General features: G+C 41.1%; 1 protein-coding gene across 2 annotated transcripts in view; it reads right to left on the bottom strand.

Annotated features, from left to right (window-relative positions):
- LOC109866982 (inactive serine protease PAMR1) overlaps window positions 1-24,060 on the bottom strand; it is a 44,658-nt gene that overhangs the window by 19,027 nt on the left and 1,571 nt on the right. For both annotated transcript variants that reach the window (XM_031801960.1, XM_031801961.1), the window contains exons 2-3: window positions 9,137-9,313; window positions 6,464-6,589 (exon numbers count right to left, since the gene is read on the bottom strand). In XM_031801960.1, coding sequence (XP_031657820.1) covers window positions 6,464-6,589; window positions 9,137-9,313 — 303 coding nt within the window. The remainder of the gene's footprint in view (window positions 1-6,463; window positions 6,590-9,136; window positions 9,314-24,060) is intronic.

Below are 24,060 nucleotides of genomic sequence, written 5' to 3'. Positions count from 1 at the left end.
AGCTCATACAGTGGCTTCAGAAAGTATTCACACCCCTTGACTTTTTCCACATTTGTGACTCATTTCAGTGAACTAGGTGTATGTCGCGCCTCACTACTTCACAGGAGAGGCATTTGAACATAAACTTTTTTAGAGTATGATAGCTAAGGGTATGAAGGAAATTCTGCTGTTTGATTGCAAATACGCAGAGTGAGTTGAAAAGAGAACACAGAGAAGGCTGTTGTCTAAAACACCTGGCTCCGGATTACATCTTCAAACTAAGGGCAACCATGGCATTCGTGACAGAGAGGGAGAAGGGTCCATCCATATATACGATTAAGATAGTCTAGCTAGCTACATTGTCAGATATTATACATTTCTAATTTTGTCAGAAAGTCATTTTCATTTGTAGTTAAAACCTACTTTTAGCTAGCTAGCTAGCTAATGTTAGCTGGCTGACTCATTAGCTAATGTTATGTGTATGATCTGTCTAGTAATATTATTTGTATCCCAGAGCCATTTGCATTGCTAGTTATAGCCTAATGTTAACTAGCTAGCCAAAATTGAACCTGAATGGTTAGAAACCTGAAGATTCATCGAGGGTAGTAACGTTATGAGTTGGGATTATGGTAAATTATTTAGCTAGCTAGCTACATGTTTAAATAAAATACTCTACTATGCAAGTAACAATTTCACTACATTTTATGTAACCTGTGCATGTGACAAATCAACTTAGATTTTATTTGATATAGTATGTGTTTACCAGAGACGGTAATGTGAAGGATGTGACCTGCACCAAAGTCAAATTAGAATACAATGTTAGGTCAATGAGACAGTGTCCAAGTTCTAAAATTCTCCTGAAGAAAGCCCTGCTTTTATTTCGTCACACTAAGCTATTTTCTGTAATTGGCTCGCCATTAACTTGTAAATAATGATTTTGTTGTGAGTTTATTTTTCTGTAATAATGAAGACAAATGAGCTAAAGTGAAGACGTTGTCAGCTATATGGCATGGTCATTATTTGAACTGGCTAGCCAGCTAACTTAAAATTAGCTAGCTAGCTAACAAGCTAAAAACAAACCAAAACAGTGTTTAGAAAAGTTGCTTTTAGTTGCCTGGTTTGCTATATTGACATACACCCGTTTAAAATATGTATTTAGTGTATTTATTGGTGTTAAAATACACTACAGTAGTTATGCTATTTTGTACCATCAGGCTGCTGATGTCATGCAGCCTGTAGCTTTTGTGTTAATACTTTTTCAAATTGACAAACGACAAGTTTGATGTTGGACGACAATAGCATGTTCATGATTTCACTGCAACAACTGTCAATAGACATAGTATAAACCAGCCTTTAGTCTTGAAATCTTTGGTTGTTCAGTACTTGGCCTCATATGTGAGATGGGTGGGACTAAGGCTTAAGAGGGTGTGAACAATGCTGAATGGGTGTAGACACAGGAGAGCTCTCCAGTAGGTTTACCAAAACATTCAAGTAAGGTTACAAATGTATCAACTTTCAAACAATAATTCCTTTTCCATTGTTCCTCAACTGTAGTGTATGATATAACATTGTCTAGTTCTGAGTCTCTACTTTTATCCAATGTAAAAAACACAGTTTCAAATTTTGCGACATAAGACCGAATCGAGCAGGTCGGTCACATTTTGTTGTTACTGCCTGAACTTAAAATGGATTATATTGAGATTTTGTGACACAAATCTACACACAAAACCCCATAATGTCAAAGTGGAATTATGTTTTTAGAATGTTTGCCAATTAATTAAAAATGAATAGCTAAAATGTCTTGAGTCAGTAAGTATTCAACCCTTTTGTTACGGCAAGCTTAAATAAGTTCAGGAGTAAAGTAACAAGTCACATAATACGTTGTATGGACTCACTCTGTGTGCAATAAAAGTGTTTTAACATGATTTGTAAAGGACTACCCTATCTCTGTACCCAAAACATCCAATTATCTGTAACTTCCCTCAGTCAAGCAGTGTATTTCACTACAAAGAGCAGGGCGGTATTACAAGGCCTCACAAATAAAGGCACCTATTGGTAGATGGGTAAAAATAAAATAAAGGAGACACTGAATATCCCTTTGAGCATGGTGAAGGTATTAATTACATTTTGGATGTTGTATCTATATACACAGTTACTACAAAGATACAGGCGCCCTTCCTAACTAAGTTGCCAGGGGGGAAGGAAACCGCTCAGGGATTTCACCATGAGGCCAATTGTGAAATTAAAACAGTTACAGAGTTTAATGGCTGTGACAGGAGAAAACTGAGGATGGATCAAAAACATTGTAATTACTCCGCAATCCTAACATAAATGACAGAGTGGAAAGAAGGAAGCCTATGCACAATAAAAATATTCCAAAACATGCATCCTGTTTGCAATAAGGCACTAAAGTAATACTGAATACAAGGTGTTATGTTTTGGGCAAATCCAACACATGACTGAGTACGTGTTTTCACGCATGGTAGTGGCTGCATCATATTATGGGTGTGATTGTCATTGGTAAGGCCTATGTAGTTTCGTTTTGGGTAAAAATAAACAGAATAGAGCTAAGCACAGATAAGATCCAAGAGGTCCAAGAAAACCTGGTTCAGTCTGCTTTCCATCTTTCCACCTTTCCACCTTGGTTCAGTCTGCAAATCCCTTAGAGATTTACCCAGAATGACTCACAGCTGTAATCGATGCCAAAGGTGATTCTAACATGTATTGACGCAGGGGGTTGAATACTTACAGTATCTAATCAATATATTTTAGTGTAAAAATTAATGTAAAAAAATATACAGTTGTTGTCAGAAGTTTACATAAACTTAGGTTGGAGTCATTAAAACTTGTTTTTCAACCACTACACAAATTTCTTGTTATAGTCTTGGCAAGTCAGTTAGGACCTCTACTTTCTGCATGACACAAGTCATTTTTCCAACAATTGTTTACAGAGATTATTTAACTTAGAATTCACTGGATCACAATTCCAGTGGGTCAGAAGTTTACATACACTAAGTTGACTGTGCCTATAAACAGCTTGGAAAAATCCAGAAAATTATGTCATGGCTTTAGAAGATTCTGATAGGCTAATTGACATCATTTGAGTCAATTGGAGGTGTACCTGTGGATGTATTTCAAGGCCTACCGTAACACTCAGTGCCTTTTTGCTTGACATCATGGGAAAATCAAAAGAAATCAGCCAAGACCTCAGAAAAAAATTGCAGACGTCCACAAGTCTGGCTCATCCTTGGGAGCAATTTACAAATGCCTGAAGGTACCAGGTTTATCTGTGCAAAGAATAGTATGCAAGTATAAACACCATAGGACCACGCAGCCGTCATACCGCTCAGGAAGGAGACACGTTCTGTCTCTTAGAAATTAACGTACTTTGGTGCGAAAAGTGCAAATAAATCCCAAAACAACAGCAAAGGACCTTGTGAATATGCTGTAGGAAACCTATATCGACATAACCTGAAAGGCCGCTCAGCAAGGAAGAAGCCACTGCTCCAAAACAGTTTGTAACTGCACATGGGGACGAAGATCATACTTTTGGAGAAATGTCCTCTGGTCTGATGAAACAAAAATAGAACTGTTTGGCCATAATGACCATCGTTATGTTTGGAGGAAAAAGGGGGGTGCTTGCAAGCCGAAGAAGACCATCCCAACCGTGAAGCACAGAGGTGGCAGCATCATGTTGTGGGGGTGCTTTGCTGCAGGAGGGACTGGTGCACTTCACAAAATAGATGGCTCATGAGGTTGGAAAATTATGTGGATATATTAAAGAAACATTTCAAGACATCAATCAGGAAGTTGAAGCTTGGTCGCAAATGGGTCTTCCAAATGGACAAGCATACTTCCAAAGTTGTGGAAAAATGGCTTAAGGACAACAATGTGTATACAGTATACAGTGCCTTGCGAAAGTATTCGGCCCCCTTGAACTTTGCAACCTTTTGCCACTTTTGCCACATTTCAGGCTTCAAACTGAAAACTGCTGTTCACAAATGCTCTCCATCCAACCTCACTGAGCTCGAACTGTTTTGCAAGGAGGAATGGGAAAAAATTTCAGTCTCTCGATGTGCAAAACTGATAGAGACATACCCCAAGCGACTTACAGCTGTAATTGCAGCAAAAGGTGGCGCTACAAAGTATTAACTTAAGGGGGCTGAATAATTTTGCACGCCCAATTTTTCAGTTTTTGATTTGTTAAAAAAGTTTGAAATATCCAATAAATGTCGTTCCACTTCATGATTGTGTCCCACTTGTTGTTGATTCTTCACAAAAAAATACAGTTTTATATCTTTATGTTTGAAGCCTGAAATGTGGCAAAAGGTCGCAAAGTTCAAGGGGGCCGAATACTTTCGCAAGGCACTGTATATAATTTATTCCACTCGATCGTTTACATTTAAAAAAATTAATTAAATACATTTTAGTCCGACATGTCAATGGGCGTGAACACCTTCTGAAGGCACTGATCTACAGTACACACAATACCCCATAATGTCAAATTGGAATTATGTTTTTAAAAATGTTTACAACTTACACTATGTTATTGCCTTCTAGAGTTGAGGTATTGCATGTTGGTTACTAGTTACATAGTAAGAAAATGGTATACACTCGTAGAAAAAAGGGTTCCAAAACGGTTCTTCGGCTGTCCCCATAGGAGAACCATTTTTGGTTCCAGGTAGAACACTTTTGGGTTCAATGTAGAACCCTCTGTGTAAAGGGTTCTAGCTGGAACCAAAAAGGGTTCTCCTATGGGCTCAGCCGAAGAACCGTTTAGTTTCTAGATAGCACATAAAAAATACATGAAAAAAAGAATACATTTCCAGTGGGAGACAAATTAAAACTGCAGGCTGGAAAAAATATACAAAATACGCAGAAACCACAGGCCTGCGGCCTAGATCCGCAAATACATGCCAAGTTTCTGCTGTTGATGAAAAGTCTTTCTACCTGTTCCTCACAGCACATTTTGTTATTTGCATATTGTTAAAGCTATACTCCAGACATGACATATCAAATGGTATTGTGAGATTCCAGGATGTTGATTAACAGTGTCTTGACTTGTTGTTTCAGCTCATTGAATGATAAAACCCCGAGGCATTTAGCTTTCATCCACCAAACGTACGGTTGTGCCAGACATCTCTCCTATAGTACACTGAACAAAAATATAAACACAACGTGGAAGGTCACAGAAATGTTCCATTCGCATAAAAAGCTTATTTTTCTAATATTTTGTGCACACATTTGTTTACATCCATGTTAGTGAGCATTTATCCTTTGCCAAGATAATCTATCCACCTGACAGTTGTGGCATATCAAGAAGATGATTAAACAGCATGATCATTACACAGGTAATGATCAACACAATGCTACAGATGTCACAAGTTTTGAGGGAGTGTGAAATTGGCATGCTTGACTGCAGGAATGTCCACCAAAGCTGTTGCCAGAGAATATAATGTACATTTCTCTACCATAAGCAGCCTCCAATGTTGTTTTAGAGAAATTGGCAGTACGTCCAACCGGCCTCACAACCACAGACCTAGTGTATGTGTGGGCGATGTGTCGCCATGTGGGCGAGTGCCTTGCTGATTTCAACATTGTGACTAGAGTGCGCCATGGTGGCGGTGGGGTGTGGTATGGGCAGGCATAAACTACGGAAGACGAACAAAATGGCATTTTATCGTTTACAATTTGAATGCACAGAGATAACGTAACAAGATCCTAAGGCCCATTGTTATGCCATTCATCCGCCTCATGTTTCAGCATGATAATGCATGGCCCCACGTTGCAAGGATTTGTATACAATTCCTGCAATTCCAATTATTCCATGGCCTGCATACTCAGTAGAACTGTCACCTATTGAGCATGTTTGGGATGCTCTGGATTGACGTGTGCGTCAGTGTGTTCCAGTTCCCGGCAATAACCAGTTACTTCACACAGCCATTGAAGAAGAGTTGGACTACATTCCACAGGCCACAATCAACAGCCTGATCCACTACGAGAAGGAGATGTGTCACACTGCATGAGGCAAATGGTGTCACACCAGATCCTGACTGTTTTTCTGATCCACACCTCTACCTCTTTTTTAATTATCTGTGAACAACAAATTTGTATCTGTATTCCTATTCATATGAAATCCATAGATTAGGGCCTAATGAATGTATTTCAATTGACCAATTTCTTTTATATGAACTATAATTCAGTACAATCTTAGAAATTGTTGCATGTTGCATTTCTATTTTTGTTCAGTTTAACTGGGTTGAAGGTAGAAGGTATGTGCCTATAGGCATGGAAGGGAAGCTAGTAGAAGTTGCCTATAACCTTGATACAGGGTCATATATTATTTAATCCCCCTAATGGTTTTTGTTTGAACTGGGGGAATAAGGTAAACTGATCCTAGATCTGTGGTTAAGGGTGAGTTTTACCCGTAACCATGCTGGGAGGTAATGTGGGTAGAGGTATATGGGAGAAGGAGTGAACTAACTCAAGCAGTCACCGCCTGACCAGCCGGGTCGACACTCAGCACAGTACTTCCCCTTGACGAAGAAATCATCTCTGGGCCCCCACGTCCCATTGTTACACCGCTTACAGTTCTCAAATATGCTGCAACCTAAGACAGAGAGAGGAGAGAAAAGAAAAGAAAGAGGGTGAATGTGAGGAGAAAGAGACAAAGAGTGAGAGGTTATATAGTGCTGATTGAACACTAAAACATCTAAAACCTCTTCACCATAAGGATGATGCATTCAGTCACAGTCTTGGTTTGACCGTTCCCAATGACTGTTCGGTTACAATCAGCCACATACCTCTACTCTACTCCACTCAGTGACTGTTTGGTTTTTAGCTCAGTCCTGCTAAACTCATCAGGCTCATCATCTACTGTACCAGGGTAACTAAACAACAAAAACACATGTGTTCTTCCTGAAATAGAAATGTCCAGAAAACCCCCAGAAGGACTGAGTTTCAGATGTTTTTTCACTTTGGGGGTTCTGTGGTGCTCTGCAGTGCAGACATCCTGAGGACAGGCTGGGAGTCAGGGATATGGGTGTCAGGGATATGGGTGTCAGGGATGCAGCAGCAGGACATGTAAACACCAACAGGTATCAGTGTAAACATCACATGACTTTACCATGTCTCCTCCTCCATACAGTATCCTCAGAGTGGAAAGGGATGCGCGCGCATGTGTATGTGTCAATAATGTGTGGGTGTCTGGCCAATAGTTCAGGCTGAGGAGTACATGTGATTTGAAGATGAAGCAGATTAAGAATATATGTTGATAAAGAGAAAGTATTAGCATATTCCCATAGGTCAATAATTCATGCAACAACTTGTGGTGAAATATTATATATCTACTCACTGTGCTTTTTCAGCAATACGTTTTCACTTAGGTTATTTATGCTGTATTAACCTTGTTATTGTCAACAGACCTCCCACACAGAGTAAATACACAACAGGAGAGCAAACATAGAGGTGTGAAGGAAAATGTTATGTTTGTGCTTTTCTAATAACCAATTAGACTGGGTTGCATGCAACTGACTGATTGATCGTGCCTGGGAGGAATCCTCTCAATTAGTACAATCAATTTGTCAGTACGCCCAGAACATTGTTTTGAGAACCAAAAGGGGTGTCTCAGTTTCAAGGTCTCAGCTTGGAGAGAAGAAGCCTTTTGAGCAGTGCATAATTTGTAAATCAGAAGGTGCCGGAACTTCTCACAAAAGTGAGTGCTAAAGGGGGGTGACCTGGGAACTTCTGAGGTATCAGAAAGCATAAGAAAATAAATCACCTTTATTATATAGCATTGCATGCATATCATTGCATTTACGGTAGTGGCATGGAGCAGTAGAGTACAGTAGAGGCACTTAGAAGTTGCACACATGGGGAAAAATGTTAGTAGCCTATGGTCCAGGAAATTGTTGGCCTTTTAAAAACACATTTCATACGTCATTTTAGACTTTGACTTAGACTTTAGACTTTGGCAGAATCTTTTTTAATACTTCACAAATGATGGAAATGGCACTGACAATCTCAGAATCTGAGATCAATAAAAACGACCTTGTCTTGAATCCATCAATAGCCTAAGCCTAAGTGTGTGGAGACATTATATTGTAGGCTACAATACGAGGATGAAATTATAGTCCTAAAAATGCTTTCCAGTTTCACTGGCAATTGTTGGAGCGCTCGTGCCAAAAGCCTACCCCCTCTCTTTTGTAAAACAATATTTGGAAGTTGATCAAATATTTCGGTATCCTTCCAGTAGTCTTCTCTTTTCAGCAGAAGTCATTGCTTTCGAACCTGTGATTTCCCTCGACAGTATTTGAAATATTGCGAATGGCCTGTTTTGTCTGCGTGCTGTATTTTCACTGACAGATTTGCAGTATGTTTCCGACAAAGGCTATTTTTTTTAAAGAAGCTGTTGATCCTTTGTGGCTAAATTACAGTGATTCTCATGGTGTAGTAGGCTATTCTGAATGATTTCATTCTGAACAGACAGCATTTCTGAACAGACAGCAATACTTCTATAACTTTGGCAAATGTATTTGAATTTAACAGGGGGTGCTGCAGTTCCTCCAGAACCTTTCGCTCAGCTTTGATTCTACAAGGAAATAAATGATGAAGTGCAACACGCTGGAGAGATGAGAGTGGCAGGCAATGTTTCGCAAACCATAAACCCTGGCCGGCTCAACCCAAATCAACTCATAGAATATTAGGCCCAGGCTGAAAATCTTCTTCATATGACGTTTTCTTTTGTGGGGGCAGGAGAATTAACGAAGAGGCACCACAACTTGAACTTTGGTCTTGTACATTGCAAAAAGTGATAGTCATTTTTCATGCCACAAGTGGTACCGGATCCGGCCAATTAGGTCCTGGAATAAAACAGTCCAAAAGGAACAGGTGCCGGATCTTGTTCCGGCAGTATCCAACTCAAATTAAGCACTGCTCATGAGGTGTTGGTCGGTCACATGCATGAACCAAATGTTAATGATTAATTCATGATGAATAATGAATAATGTATCTGACCATGTTGTTGTCAATAAAATTGAGTACACAGCATGCAGGAATGCATTCAACCAGTCCTCCACGGGTTTACCAGATAAAAAAAACTAAATGGATAGACATCCCAGGTTTTGAGCCAGCATGGTGGTGTGTTGGACAGGTTTACCTGGGTGGATGATGCAGGGGTCACACTCGTTGAGGGCGTTGCGGCAGCAAGGCACAGCGTAGCCAACGGGGGTGCCTTGGAGGGGACACTTACAGCGGATCACGTCGTACTCACAGCAGCCCCGACACATGACGTTCCACTCTGGGCCCGGACACTGGTTATATAGGTACCTGTAGTCTGGGAACCAACCAGTACATCAGGGTCAAATACATAAGTCAGACACTTTCAAATACTTTAAAGTATTAGCTTGGAGTTTTTGGAACTATTCCATTATCCTGGCAGCCTATAGCTGGTATTTATTAAAGTGAGGGTGATGGAGATGACTGGATCCGGAGTTGTATTTACAAAATTAATTTACTCCATATTTTCCTCCTCTGCCTGCTCATCTGTGTGTGTTTTTGTCATTTTCTTTTACATCAGACATCATTAATTTGGTAATAACAGCTAGTTTTCAGTCCCCCCCCCCCAATCAGACCACTCCCAGACAGCCCTAGCAAATTCTTGCTTGAGAAATTGCTCTTTGCTAAGAAGATATTTAAGTTTTTTTCTAAACCTTTTAATTGAAAACAATCACAGTAAGAAACTTAATTGTTACCCAGAAATGATGAGGAACATTCATTTAGTAAGAAAATTCTCTCTCTCTCTCTCTTGCTCTCTGTCTCTCTTGCTCTCTGTCTCTCTTGCTCTCTGTCTCTCTTGCTCTCTCTCTCTCGCTCTTCAGGTTTTATTGGCATTGGAAACATATGTTATCATTGCCAAATCAAGTGAAATAAACAATCACAAATTAACAGTTAACATTAAACACACAAAAGTCTCAAAAGAGAAAAACATTTATATGTTAAATTATTAACTATGTTTAAAAAGAAATAAAAAACGAGTGCATCAGTACGGACCTGTACAGGCTGTCGGTCGATCGATACACCCTAAATAAATGATCAAATAGCCTATAAATTAAGATTAAATAGCTCACAGACTTATTCAACTAATCGCACCTTACACAACTTGCTGGCTCCACTAGGGCCCGCTCAGTAAGCCTGCGTGTGTGCAAGAGCATGTGCTGTGTGTGGAAAAAGTAGAAGTACACATGAGAGGGCAATAGGGGGGACCCACGCCTCAACCTCTCCCAAGAGAGGCTGTTGGACCAGGACATGAGGAGGGAGAGGTCGCCTGGATTAAAGACTGGATTAAAGACTTCAACATACATGTTTCCAGTTTTCATATGAGGTGTAAATTCAGCCAATGAGGCCTGAACTGTTCAATTTCTTAAGAAGCTCTCTGGCTCCTCTTTTTGACCCAAAGTCCTGTTGCTGTGCAGGTCTGTCATGGTAACAACCTCAAGCAGTATGTTATTATGTTTTAGCCCACACATACACACACAGCAAAATACACACACAGAGTATGTGAATTAGTGTTGAGGCTTTGATTAATCTGTGAGAGTCTGTTTGAGGACAGTCAGCTGGACAGGATGTACAGATGTCCTGGAATGCCGTTAGATATCACTCCCAACATTTCCCACATGTCTCTGGCCCTGTAACATTAATGAACTCATAAATGATATTCTACTCCTGGGAAGATCTGCACTTCTCCTTAAGAATCTAATCTCTGCCATCCAAGAACAGTTTAGGAATGGCATACTATTCTATATTAATCACTCTGAGAATGGATTACATAAGAGGCCAGGTCAAACGTATTATCAGTGCTCAGTGAAGACAGTTAATGGCGCTGCTTTCATACTTTGTTTGGAAAAATCAATGAGTGATTTTGCAATTCTCTTTGTTTTGGATCCGTTGTTCTTTGGCTGACGTATTATTGCTGTGGTAACCCTGAAAAGAAGGGTTACGGCAAATGTAAAACAACAAAACAATATGTTCTACTCAGTGAGAACAGGGAGGGGTGTCTAAACAGGGCGTAGTCTACACAGGGCATGCATTATTAACATAATGTCTATGACCTCAGGATTCCAGTATAATTCCAGTATGATGCTATTACTCATATAAACACCAGCCCCTTGCTCAACAAGCCTGTCCCTCCCCTTCAATAACCCCCAGATGGTTTTATGTGTTCAAAACACATGTGGCCTAGTACTCTTGTTCTCATCCATACTCGTCTCTTCTGTATTGTATGATGTCTTCAGATTTGACCGGCTGTCTGCTTCTCCCTGACTAAAAATGAGTAACTCATAGTGTCTACTTATATTGACATTTTTGTGGATTTCCTAGTCTGAAAACCACAAGCATCCTCCTCGGCATGGCCTCGTTTGGAGGGACGGGGACGGGGACGGGGAGTGCAACTGAGAGAGATAGCATAAGAGAAGTACAAATGAGAGCGGGGGGTGACCCACGCCTCGACCGCTCCCCAGGGTGGCTGATGGACCGGGATGTGGGGAGGGAGAGGTCGCCTGGGCCAGGTTTTCGAGGAGCAGAAGCATGGAGTTCGCAAGAGACTCTACACCAGCTCTGGTCGCATGACCCTCACCACAGTCACACCGTATCTCTCTCTCTCCCTCTTTCTCTCTTGCTCTCTCTTCTTAACCTATCTTTCCTCCCTGTCTCTCCCTGCATTTAAGACTTCAGCATAAATGGTTAAAGAGCATATAGGGATATTTGAGAAAGCTCCACATTCAGCCTGCCTCACCTGCATTGTTACTGGAGTCAATTATTCATACATTTAACCAGACCGCATCAGAAGCACGCTCACTATAAACGACCACATTCCACAGAATGAACATAATAACCGTGTTAAATGTATTTGGATCTGACCTGTTTGTGTATTTTGTTTAAGCCAACACGTCTCAGCCTTACAGCATTCCGTTTTGACAATTTGACCAACTTCCATTTATCCTCCAGCAGTGGCTGAATACCTTTTCACGTATCCAGTCGGTTTTTCTATTCACATATCTAGGTTAGATGGCAAGGTAGCAACAATGAACCCTATGCTTTTATAAGAACTACAGTAGAAGGTCTACTTTGTCCTTGTCTCATATTCTGCAGAGCTCGGTACTAAGTGCACTACCAGCAGCAGTCTGGAGGGGATCCATGGTGGAGGCGACAGTGACTGGAGCCTGTGATTTCTATGGCATCTTTTAAGTGTCTGTGTAGACTAATCTAGCCCCCGTGGTTATGGACCTGGACTCCAACCAGACTCACGTCTGCTACACTCACTGATCTACAGCAATGTACAGCAGTACAGACTCTAGGGCGATAAAAACTGTCAAATAGTCATCCTCGTTGATATGATTAACGAATATAGTGGATTACACAAAATTATAAAACGGGTTGTTTGGATCCTGGATGCAAAGTACCATGAAGTGTTAAGGCTGGTTAACAGTCCATCTAGTTAGCTACTTGGCTAGCCATTTCAAATAATGAGCATAGCTGACAATGTCTTAACTTTAGCTACTTTTATTCATTATTAGAGGATAATAAACCCACAACATCATCATTATTTACAAGGTTATGTCGAGCTTCCTGAAAATAACTCACACTGTGATGAAATGAAAGTGGATAATTATATCTGAGAATATTAGGACACCTGCGCAGGAGGATTTGGTATGGTTGCAGTCGCTGTTCGATAACACAACAATATACTCTGTGTGACAAGGAAGATCATCGCAGTGACGGTCTACAGACATTCCGGAGTATAAATTAAATGCGTTTTGACCAGTGACACTTGTCATATTCTAATTGTCTACAGACATGTCATTAGACCAATTATAAACTGGCCTTTAATCTCATAATTCCACTGTCCCGCAGTCCAGGCAGGAAATTCATCAACTTCATCTTCCTTGGGGAAAAAAGCGTGTACACATTATTTTTCCATGCTTACAAATGTCAGTAGGATAGCTATCCCAACAATGAACATGAAACAAATAATTCACCATGGAAACTGTAAACTTTCAGAATTTCCTTAATTAATTTACCAGTGTAGTGCGGCCTATGTACACCTATTGGATATGTATTAAATTATTTATTGAAGTTCTTGTCTCTCATCATCATTGAATCTCTGCTAGCAAGCTACATGCCAAAGATTTGTTCAGCGTAGCAACGTCGAATGAATAGAACATATATGTGTATATATATATATAACGTCCCACAGTTGACAGCTCCATCAACTACTACCCCTTCCGACATGTTTGTTAGATGGTGAGAAGCCGAACTTGTGAATTGTTGGTCTCTATCCAGCCACATCACCTGTGATAGAAGTTAGTATTCGACGTCCATCCATGTCTGAGGACGTCAGGAGATGGAAACCGGCCTCTAGGGGCAACAGTGAGCGCTGTTACCTTCAAGTAGGTTTTGGTTTTGGTAGGGCGTTGTAAATGGACATAAGCATCTGCCTCTGATTCCAAAGGTTGCAAATTGGAATCGAGTGATAGAATGTTGTTTTTGAGATTTTTATTTTAAGCCTATTCCAAAACTTAACCCTTACCTTAACCATTTGGAGTTAACGCTTAACCCTTAAGATGTAATAGTTAATGCCTAAATTTAAACTTAAACACTTCGACGTTTGCAGCCATTTTGAAATTTGCTGTTTGAGAAACATGACGTGTAATTCTGACGTGAGACTGTGAGAGCTAGTTGCTCTATCTCCTTTATATTGTGTTTATACTGTGTAAAGAGACAGACTGTGTTTACTGAGACAGAGTTTGGCTGATAAATGTGTTGTGTTTTCTCAGAGTGTGACTAAAAGAGTTCTCTCTGTCAGTGCTGGACCATGCAGGAATGCACAACACATATCTCTGAGGGGAGCCCAACCCCTTCCTCTACTAATGACTGTTTGCCAGGCCTTAGTGGCAGCACATCTGCTGGTTGGTTCATTGGCATGTGCCTGAAGAGCAGGTATTATGCAAAGCAGAGCGATATGGCTTACTGCCCTATAAACACACATCCGTGAGGCATGAAGCTCAACACCTGCAAAGACCATACATTGGATAGTAGCCTAACAATTTTGTGGGTTTTACAAGTAGAGACATTAGGGCTGGTGTGAATTCACTGTGTGTGTGTGTGTGTGTGTGTGTGTGTGTGTGTGTGTGTGTGTGTGTGTGTGTGTGTGTGTGTGTGTGTGTGTGTGTGTGTGTGTGTGTGTGTGTGTGTGTGTGTGTGTGTGTGAAAATATGAAAAGTAAAGCTTCCAAGTGAAATGAACACAATGCGCCACTCGGGAGCCCGGTAGTGCTGCATTTCGGCTTCAGCTGAGCTCCTTTAGCATAGATTTTCATTGCAATTACTAATTTCCGACAGTTGTTTGCCATGTGTTTGATAAAAATAGCCTATGCCTTTATTCCAATGCATAAGATTAATCCATTGATTTGTTTGCTTTTGTCAGTGTAACGGAGTGCGCAACTGGCTGCATGGAAGTCAGGTGCAGGAGAGCAGAAATGCGTAGCAAACGGAGCCCTTTATTGAGGCGAGCAAAACACGGCACTCAGAAAACTAAACACACATGGGTTACAATAACCCAGCTCAAACCAGCCTGGAGTACAGATACATTTACACATAACAATTCCACACACAGACATGGGGGAAAACAGAGGGTTATATGCAAGACGAGTAATGAGGGAATGCAAACCAGGTGTGCGGGAAAACAAGACAAAACAAATGTAAAATGAAAGGTGGATCACTGAAGGCTAGAAGACTGGTGATGTCGACCGCCATACGCCGCCCGAACAATGAGAAGAACCGACCTCGGCGGAAGTCGTGACTGTCAGTAAACTGTTTAGAGAGCTTATTGTTTTGTTTTTCATTTTGGAGCACGGATACTGGTGTTCTCTGTGCCATCTGTTGCCCGAAGTACACTGACCAAAAATCTAATAGCAAGATGTAAAGAGTTGGTCCCATATTTCATGATCTGAAATAAAAGATCACAGAAATAATCCCGTACGCACAAAAAAAGTATTTCTCTCTAATTTGTCAACATCCCTGTTAGTGAGCATTTCTCTTTTGCCAAGATGATCCATCCACCTCACAGGTGTGGCATATCAAGAAGCTGATTAAACAGCATGATCATTACACAGGTGCACTTTGTGCTGGGGATAATGAAAGGCCACTATAAAATGTGCAGTTTGGCACACAACACAATGCCAGCAGCATACCACCCTGCATACCACTGCTGGCTTGCTTCTGAAGCTAAGCTGGGTTGGTACTGGTCAGTTCCTGGATGGGAGACCAGATGCTGCTGGAAGGGGTGTTGGAGGGCCAGTAGGAGGCACTCTTTCCTCTGGTCTAAAAAAAGATCCCAATTGGGGACACTGCCCTGTGTAGGGGGATGTTAAATGGGTGTCCTGACTCTCTGAGGTCATTAAAGATCCCATGGCACTTATCATAAGAGTAGGGGTGTTAACCCTGGTGTCCTGGCTAAATTCCCAATCTGGCCCTCAAACCATCACGGTCACCTAATAATCCCCAGTTTACAATTGGCTCATTCATCCCCCTCCTCTCCCCTGTAACTATTCCCCAGGTCGTTGCTGCAAATGAGAACGTGTTCTCAGTCAACTTACCTGGTAAAATAATGAATAAATAAATGCACAGATGTCTCAAGTTTTTAGGGACCGTACAAATGGTATTCTGACTGCAGAGAATATAATGTTAATTTCTCTACCATAAGCCGCCTCCAACTTCATTTTATAGATTCGGCAGCAAGTCCAACTGGCCTCACAACCTCAGACTATGTGTAGCCATGCCAGCTCAGGACATCCACATCCGGACTTGTTCACCTGTGGGATCGTCTGAGACCACCCGGACAGCGGATGAATCTGTGGGTATGCACAAGCAAAGTATTTCTACACAAACTGAGAAACCGTCTCAGGGAAGCTCATCTGCGTGCTTGTCATTCTCACCAGGGTCTTGACCTGACTACAGTTCAGCGTCATAACTGACTTCAGTGGGCAAATGCTCACCTTCGATGGGCACTGGCACACTGGAGAAATGTGCTCTTCACAGATTAATCATGGTTTCAACTGTACCAGGCAGATGGCAGACAGTGTCTATGGAGTCGTGTGGGTGAGTGGTTTGCTGATGTCAATGTTGTGAACAGAGTGCACCATGGTGGCAGTGGGGTTACGGTATGGGCAGGCATAAGCTATGGACACAATTGCATTTTATCAATGCCAGTTTTAATGCACAGAGATACTGTGATGAGATCCTGAGGCCCATTGTTGTGCCATTCATCTGCTGCCATCAACTCATGTTTCAGCATGATAATGCACAAACCCATGTCGCAAGAATCTGTACACAATTGATGGAAGCTGAACATGTTACAGTTCTTCCATGGCCTGCATACTCGTCATACATATCACCAATTGAGCATTGTTGGGAAGACATTGGTCAACTGCAAAACATACAGAATGCTGCAGCATGGGTACTGACCAAGACCAGATGGAGAGCACACATTACACTAGTTTTAATGTCTCTGCACTCTGGCTGTCTGTAAGTTTTAGAATTCATTTTAATATGTTCTGTTGTTTTTTCCATACACGATAGGGCACCCCAATATGTCAGACATGCTTTAAAGTTATATAGCAAGTAGGTCCCTCAGGTCCTCTGGCACGGGCCTATTAACTATCCCAAAGAACCAAGGGGCATGGAGAGGCAGCCTTTAGTAATTATGTCCCCAGCCTCCGCAATAGCCTGCCAGAGAACCTGAGGGGGGCTGAAAATGTGGACACATTTAAAAGAGATCTTAAAACACATATTTTGTGCTTTGCTTTCCTTAGGATGCTTTTTATTTGTTAAGTTCTTTTGTCATTCTTTAGTTATTTTTATGTTATGTTTGTTGTGTATATAAATATTTCAGCTATTATTTTAATAGTTATTAATGATTTTTTTCCTGTAAAAAAGCACATTGAGTTGCATTCGAAGTCTGAAATATGCTGTATAAATAAAGATTGATTTGATTTGATTTGCTTTTGCTTTTCACTGGATTGACTTGTATAACAGCGTGTTCCAGTTTCTCCCAATATCCTGCAACTTCGCACAGCCATTGAAGAGGCGTGGTACAACATTCCACATGCCACAATCAAGAGCCTGATCGACTCTATGCGAAGGAGATGAGTGGTCACACCAGATGCTGACTGGTTTTCTGATCCACACCCCTACCTTTTGTGACCAACAAATGTATAGTGGGGAGAACAAGTATTTGATACACTGCCAATTTTGCAGGTTTTCCTACTTACAAAGCATGGAGAGGTCTGTAATATTTATCATAGGTACACTTCAACTGTGAGAGACGGAATCTAAAACAAAAATCCAGAAAATCACATTGTATGATTTTTAAGTAATTAATTTGCATTTTATTGCATGACATAAGTATTTGATACATCAGAAAAGCAGGTACAGAAACCTTTGTTTGCAATTACAGAGATCACACATTTCCTATAGTTCTTGACCAGTACGCTACCTGTTCTGCCTGTTCTGCGTGTGTTCATGTGTGTAAAATAGCCTCGGCTGAGAGGGTAGGCTACGTGTAGTGTAGTGATGTAGGCCTAGCGGAGGGTAAATGCAAGTAAACGCCATTTACCCACGTTTTTCTGAAAAATGCATTGGAAGTATAGAGAGCAAACCTTTTTTTTACCACTGTGAAAACGTTCCAACATGTTTTTTTATTGGCCTATATTTTCATCTATTTGTCAAACAAATCACTTTAAAAATGTGGCTAACTTGTACATGTTGGTCCACTCCAAAAGAATTCCAGCATTCAAACTGCATGTCTCAATAGAGGCCCCTGAATGTCATGGTGAAATTCACTCTCTGGAGTAAGTGTTGTGTAGCCTAAATGTGCAATTTCTTTCAACGACATAAAAGCTGAGAGTACTTCATTTTCAACCACAGAAAATACATACATTGATCATTCTATTGATTTATGGCAATATTCTGGAGAGCAAGGCTTTATTTACATTGTATTCTAGACTAGCTTCAAGTAATAATGACAGAAGAGAATCTATAGGCCTACTGTATGTATCTAATTATAGGCAAATTGCCTACCAACTTATAAGCACAAAAACATCTAAATGTGGTTTAAACTTGGGGCAGCAGGTACCCTAGTGGTTAGAGTGTTGGGCCAGTAACTGAAAGATTGCTAGATCGATTTCCCAAGCAGACAAGGTAAAATATGTTGTTCTGCCACTGAACAAGGCAGTTAACCAACTGTTCCTAGGCTGTCATTATAAATAATAATTTGTTGTTAACTTAACTTACTTGCCTAGTTAAATAAAATATTTAAACTATATTTTGAACACACCTCTGTGCACGGGTATCCTACATGAGCCATTTGAAGGAATTCTTTGACAATCAGATGAAAACCTCATGACTGGTTGTGTTTATGACACATTAAAACCTGTTTGGGATAGGGGGCAGTATTTTCACATTTGGATGAAGAGGGTGCCCAGAGTAAACTGCCTCCTACTCAGGCCCAGAAGCTAATATATGCATATTATTCGTAGATTTGGATAGAAAACACGGTGAAGTTTCTAAAACTGTTTGAATGATGTCTGTGAGTATAACAGAACTCATATGGCAGGCAAAAACCTGAGAAAAATCCAACCAGGAAGTGGGAAATCTAAGGTTTGTAGTTTTTCAAGTCTTTGCCTATCCAATATACAGTGTAAATGGGGTCATATTGACTTCCTAAGCCTTCCACTAAATGTCAACAGTCTTTATAACCTTGTTTCAGGCTTTTACTAGGAAGGGGGAGCGAATAAGAGCTGTTTGAACCAGGTGTCTGGCAGAATGCCATGAGCTAAGTCACGCGTGCGGCCGTGAGAGGTAGCTGCGTTCCTTTTCATTTCTAAAGAAAAAAGAATTGTCCGGTTGAAACATTATTGAAAATTTATAATAAATCGTTTGACATGTTTCTACGAACTGTAATAGAACTTTTTTGACTTTTTGTCTGGACTTTCGTCTGGACGCCTCGTGAATTTCGATTGGTGAACTAAACGCGCTAACAAAAAGGAGGTATTTGAACATAAAGATTAACTTTATCGAACAAAACAAACATTTCTTGTGGAACTGGGATTCCTGGGAGTGCATTCTGATGAAGATCATCAAAGGTAAGTGAATATTTATAACGCTATTTCTGACTTTTACTGACTCTACAACATGGCAGGTATCTGTATGGCTTGTTTTTGTGGCTTAGCGCTGTACTCAGATTATTGAACGGTGTGCTTTTTCCGTGAAGATTTTTAGAAATCTGACACAGCGGTTGCATTAAGGAGAAGTATATCTATAATTCTATACATAACACTTGTATTTTTTATCAAAGTTTATGATGAGTATTTCTGTAAATTGATGTGGCTCTCTGCAAATTCTCCGGGATGTTTTCAAGGCACAACCTTACTGAACATAACACATCAATGTAAACGTAGATTTTTGGATATAAATATGAACTTTATGGAACAAAACATACATGTATTCTGTAACACGAAGTCCTATGTGTGCCATCTGATGAAGATCATCAAAGGTTAGTGATTAATTTTATCTCTATTTCTGCTTTTTGTGACTCCTCTCTTTGGCTGTATGTTTTTTGTGACAAGGCAATGACCTAACATAATCATATGGCGTGCTTTCGCTGTAAAGCCTTTTTGAAATTGGACACGATGGCTACATTAACAAGAAGTTAAGCTTTAATTTGGTGTATTGCACTTGTAAATGTATGAAAGTTTAATATTTCGACAAAATATTTTTGAATTCCGTGCTCTGCCATTTCAGCGGATGTTGTCGAAGGCTTCCGCTAGCCTTAAGAAGTTTTAAAACATAGTCTAATACAAATCTTTACTTTCAGGTCCACAGAGTTCATAATTAATTAATAGGGTTCTATATAGCCTAATTCTATGATTAGGCCTATAAAAATGTTTCGTACACTTAGGAGGTCCTCGTACCGGGAAGAAATTAGATCTACTTTCACCCCTGCAAAAATATGTGCGAATTTCCTATGGCATGCATTTTTGTTACTAATTATCTTTAAGTTAGGTGTTTTCTGCAATTGCCAAGCCTGACAACATAATTGTGAGAGTGTGAGGGATATAGCACAGACTTACCAAATCCTTTCCTATACTCCTTTCTCTCCTGCCTCTTTTCTTCAGGCATTACATATTGAACCTGAATCTGTCTGGGCTTTGAATGTGTCAATCTTACCTCGTTTGCCCTCTTTTGAACTGAAGGCACAGGTTTCATGTTTGTGTTTGCATAATCTTGTATAGTCTCTTTGGCTCCCTTTCTATGTGCACAGGCAATCACAGTATGAGGCCATTATCTGTATGCAAATATTATGCAGATCTGCCCACAACCACACCGGTGCATTGTAACAACCTGATATGGATTGTGCATGGCTCAATCTCTCCTGCCCAGGGCACTGATAGTCATACACAACCCCTTACCACACAACAAGCTTGATTAAGAAATAAATGCTTGCATGTTTTGTGATATTGTCTTTCTCTCTTTCCTCACATAGCCTGCAGACTATTTCTGATTGGGTTGCTTGTGAACAGCCCTGCTAGCGCTACGCAATTGTGCTAACAGCTCACAGTTTAGAACAGAAAAAAGAAAAACACACCAACAAATAGAAAACTCCCCGGTAAGTTATTTTTCCAGGCTTTTGGCTAGGCATGCAGATCTCTGTGCTGTTTGTGTGGCTACTCTTGCCTTATGTAATTGGTATCTGTTTTTTCCATCCCAGATGTTGTGGGAGATATGCTCCGACAAGAACGTCAAGGAGCCGGGGAAACCAAAAAAGCAATAATCTGAGCCTCTTCAAAGAAACCCTGTCACCTGGTGGATGGTGGGGAGAGGAGACCCCATTTCCCCCTTTAAAACACCATCCCCCACCCCATCCCATTGCTGGGTTTAGACACAGGTTGTAAGGTTGTTAACATGTGCCATCCGGCTTTGATGTGGATCCAGATGCTGACATCATTGTTTTTGGGAGCAGAACATGCACTCAGACAGTCCTCCTACAAAGGTGCTGATATGTCTGTATCTGAGCCCTGTCCTAGTGCCCTGCTACCCTGCTGCCTAACAGGGTAGTGTAACAAGACCTTCAGAAAGGTCATACACTATCAGACAAACACAAGCAGCAAATAAAGGACAAACCTTGTGAACAGCTGGACTGATACACCACTTCCAATATGTAGCTGCTCTGACTGATACACCACTTCCAATATGTAGCTGCTCTGACTGATACACCACTTCCAATATGTAGCTGCTCTGACTGATACACCACTTCCAATATGTAGCTGCTCTGACTGATACACCACTTCCAATATGTAGCTGCTCTGACTGATACACCACTTCCAATATGTAGCTGCTCTGACTGATGCACCACTTCCAATATGTAGCTGCTCTGACTGATACACCACTTCCAATATGTAGCTGCTCTGACTGATACACCACTTCCAATATGTAGCTGCTCTGACTGATACACCACTTCCAATATGTAGCTGCTCTGACTGATACACCACTTCCAATATGTAGCTGCTCTGACTGATACACCACTTCCAATATGTAGCTGCTCTGACTGAAACACCACTTCCAATATGTAGCTGCTCTGACTGATACACCACTTCCAATATGTAGCTGCTCTGACTGATGCACCACTTCCAATATGTAGCTGCTCTGACTGATACACCACTTCCAATATGTAGCTGCTCTGACTGATACACCACTTCCAATATGTAGCTGCTCTGACTGATACACAAAATATGCCTATTGTGCAGAATGTTATTGGCCAAAATCCTAATATTGACCGTAAACCAGCTTGCACTCCAGCCCTGGCAGCATGCCAACTCATATCAACTCATGGCAGTCCCCTTTATAAATGTCTATTTTGGGGTCAAACTCAAGGTTGCTCTACAGTCTCTTTATTTGTTGTGTATAAAAGGTCCACACACTTCTTTTCATTCCTCTCATCTCTGATTTCACATCCAAATGCTTTGAGGCACAGCTGTGAGTACTGTACTCACCCCCAAAAAAACTATTCCCTGTCCTCTGCTCTAAAAATGGCACAATACCGTAGACTGCCTCTTTAAATAAAGCCTGCTACCCCAACTGAGGACCATTAAGATCACAATAGAGTCAGAAACCACAGAGAGCTAGTGCGCGGGCATGCGTGTGTTCATGCATGTGTTAATGCGTGTGTTCATGCGTATGGGCGAGCGAGAGAACTGATGCGCTGAGCATTGCTGAGCAGTGAGTTAACGTCGTATCAGAGATTAATGCTGTCTGCATTCAGGGCTCATAGCTGTCATAGCTGTTAAAAATCTCAATTTTTCTCTGTTGCCGCTTGTTGATGGCTACATGTGTTTATGTCACAGGAAGTGTTGTGATTCAGGAGCTGTGTGTCTTGTGGCCTCGCCACTGTTGTGTCAGGCTCTTTCTCTGGGTTGTAATGAAATAAACAGTTACGTCAGGAAACATTGACGATCAATAAGATGACACATTGCATCTGCTACCAAAAAAATTGTCCCAGTACTCAGAGCAGAATAGCCGTAGTGTGTTCGTGTGTGCACTTTTGTGTGCATGCTGACTCTCTGTGCTCCCTGGCTGCAGATGTGTAATATTTTGAGGTCTGAGCGATTTAGCGGCCGTGGAACAGGAAACTCCTCTGGGGGTTGTGGTGTACCAGTGGAGGCTGCTGAGGGGAGGACAGCTCATTATAATGGCTGGAACGGAGGAAATAGAATGGTATCAAACCATGAATTTGATGCCATTCAACTCATTCCGCTCCAGTCATTACCACAAGTCCATCCTCCCCAATTAAGGTGCCACCAACCTCCTGTGTGGTGTACAGTATGTGGGATGGAGTGTGTTGGGGATACTGTAGCTCTGTTCACACATATGGATCCTGATCCCAAATACAGGTCTCCATGGACAACCTCTGCAATGCTTTTAAGTAAACATCTGTCTGATAAGAAACCACAAGCCCATTTCAATACATACACCCGTTTCTCTATTATCCACTTCTGTTAAATTGTGTATCGTGTGTAAAAATGTATACTGGAATCTAGGTCAAACAGGAGCCTGAAATTTGCACATTTGTTTTATACATTTGGTCTGTTAACTTGAGACTTGAACTGAACTCTTTCAGACAATATGATATTCTATTTTCCAAACGCTCAATTTCGCCAACATTTTCTCATCAATGGCAGACTCTCCATACCCTTCCCCCGTCACTCTCTCTTTGTCACGATCCCTTCAGAACTTTCATTACGCACACTTGTCCCCTATTCCCACTGATTAGTACTTGTATAAGTGTGCCCTTTGGTTTCCATTGTGTGGTCGATTATTGTTACAATGTCCGTTGGTGCGTGTGAGTACCTGTGCTGTGTGTGTGTTTTGGCTTTCGTGCCATTGTGATGATGCACAGATGATTACGGATCTTGTCCCGTGTGTGATTAATCATTGTGCGCATGTGCTATTTATTCGAGGTACTCCTCGCTCTTTTGTTTTGGGTTTCTACCCTGGGTTTGTTTGGTCTACCCTGGGTTTGTTTGGTCTTCGCCCCCGTGCCTTTACACGGCACGACGTAATTTGGGCTTAATAAAAAAACTATTATGCATTCCTGCGCCTGTCTCCCGACCTATATATGCCAACGTGACACTCTTCTCCTCTCACCTCTCCCACCTCCACTCTGCCCTTTCCCCTCATCCTTTCCACTTTTTCTCTCCCCTATTCCCTCTTAATTCTCCCCTCTTCTTTCTCCTTTTATCCCTCTCCCCTCTCCCTATCTTCTATCTGCCAGTGACCTTGGTTTCTATTTACGACTGCTAACTACCCATTAGCCTAAACCAGCCTCCTGGGGATCTTAGCCAAATAAGCTGTGAGGAGACATCATTGACTGACTGGAGAGTAGGAAATGTGTAAGAAGCACAGAGGTCCTTTGGAAGCACAGTGGAGGGAGAACCCCACATTCAACAGGAAAGAATGTCCAGGCAGCCTG

This window comes from Oncorhynchus kisutch, linkage group LG22, assembly GCF_002021735.2.
Source record: "Oncorhynchus kisutch isolate 150728-3 linkage group LG22, Okis_V2, whole genome shotgun sequence".
NCBI lineage: Eukaryota > Metazoa > Chordata > Actinopteri > Salmoniformes > Salmonidae > Oncorhynchus > Oncorhynchus kisutch.
Note: the sequence above shows the minus strand (reverse complement) of the source record. Positions and strands in the feature narration are given on the sequence as shown.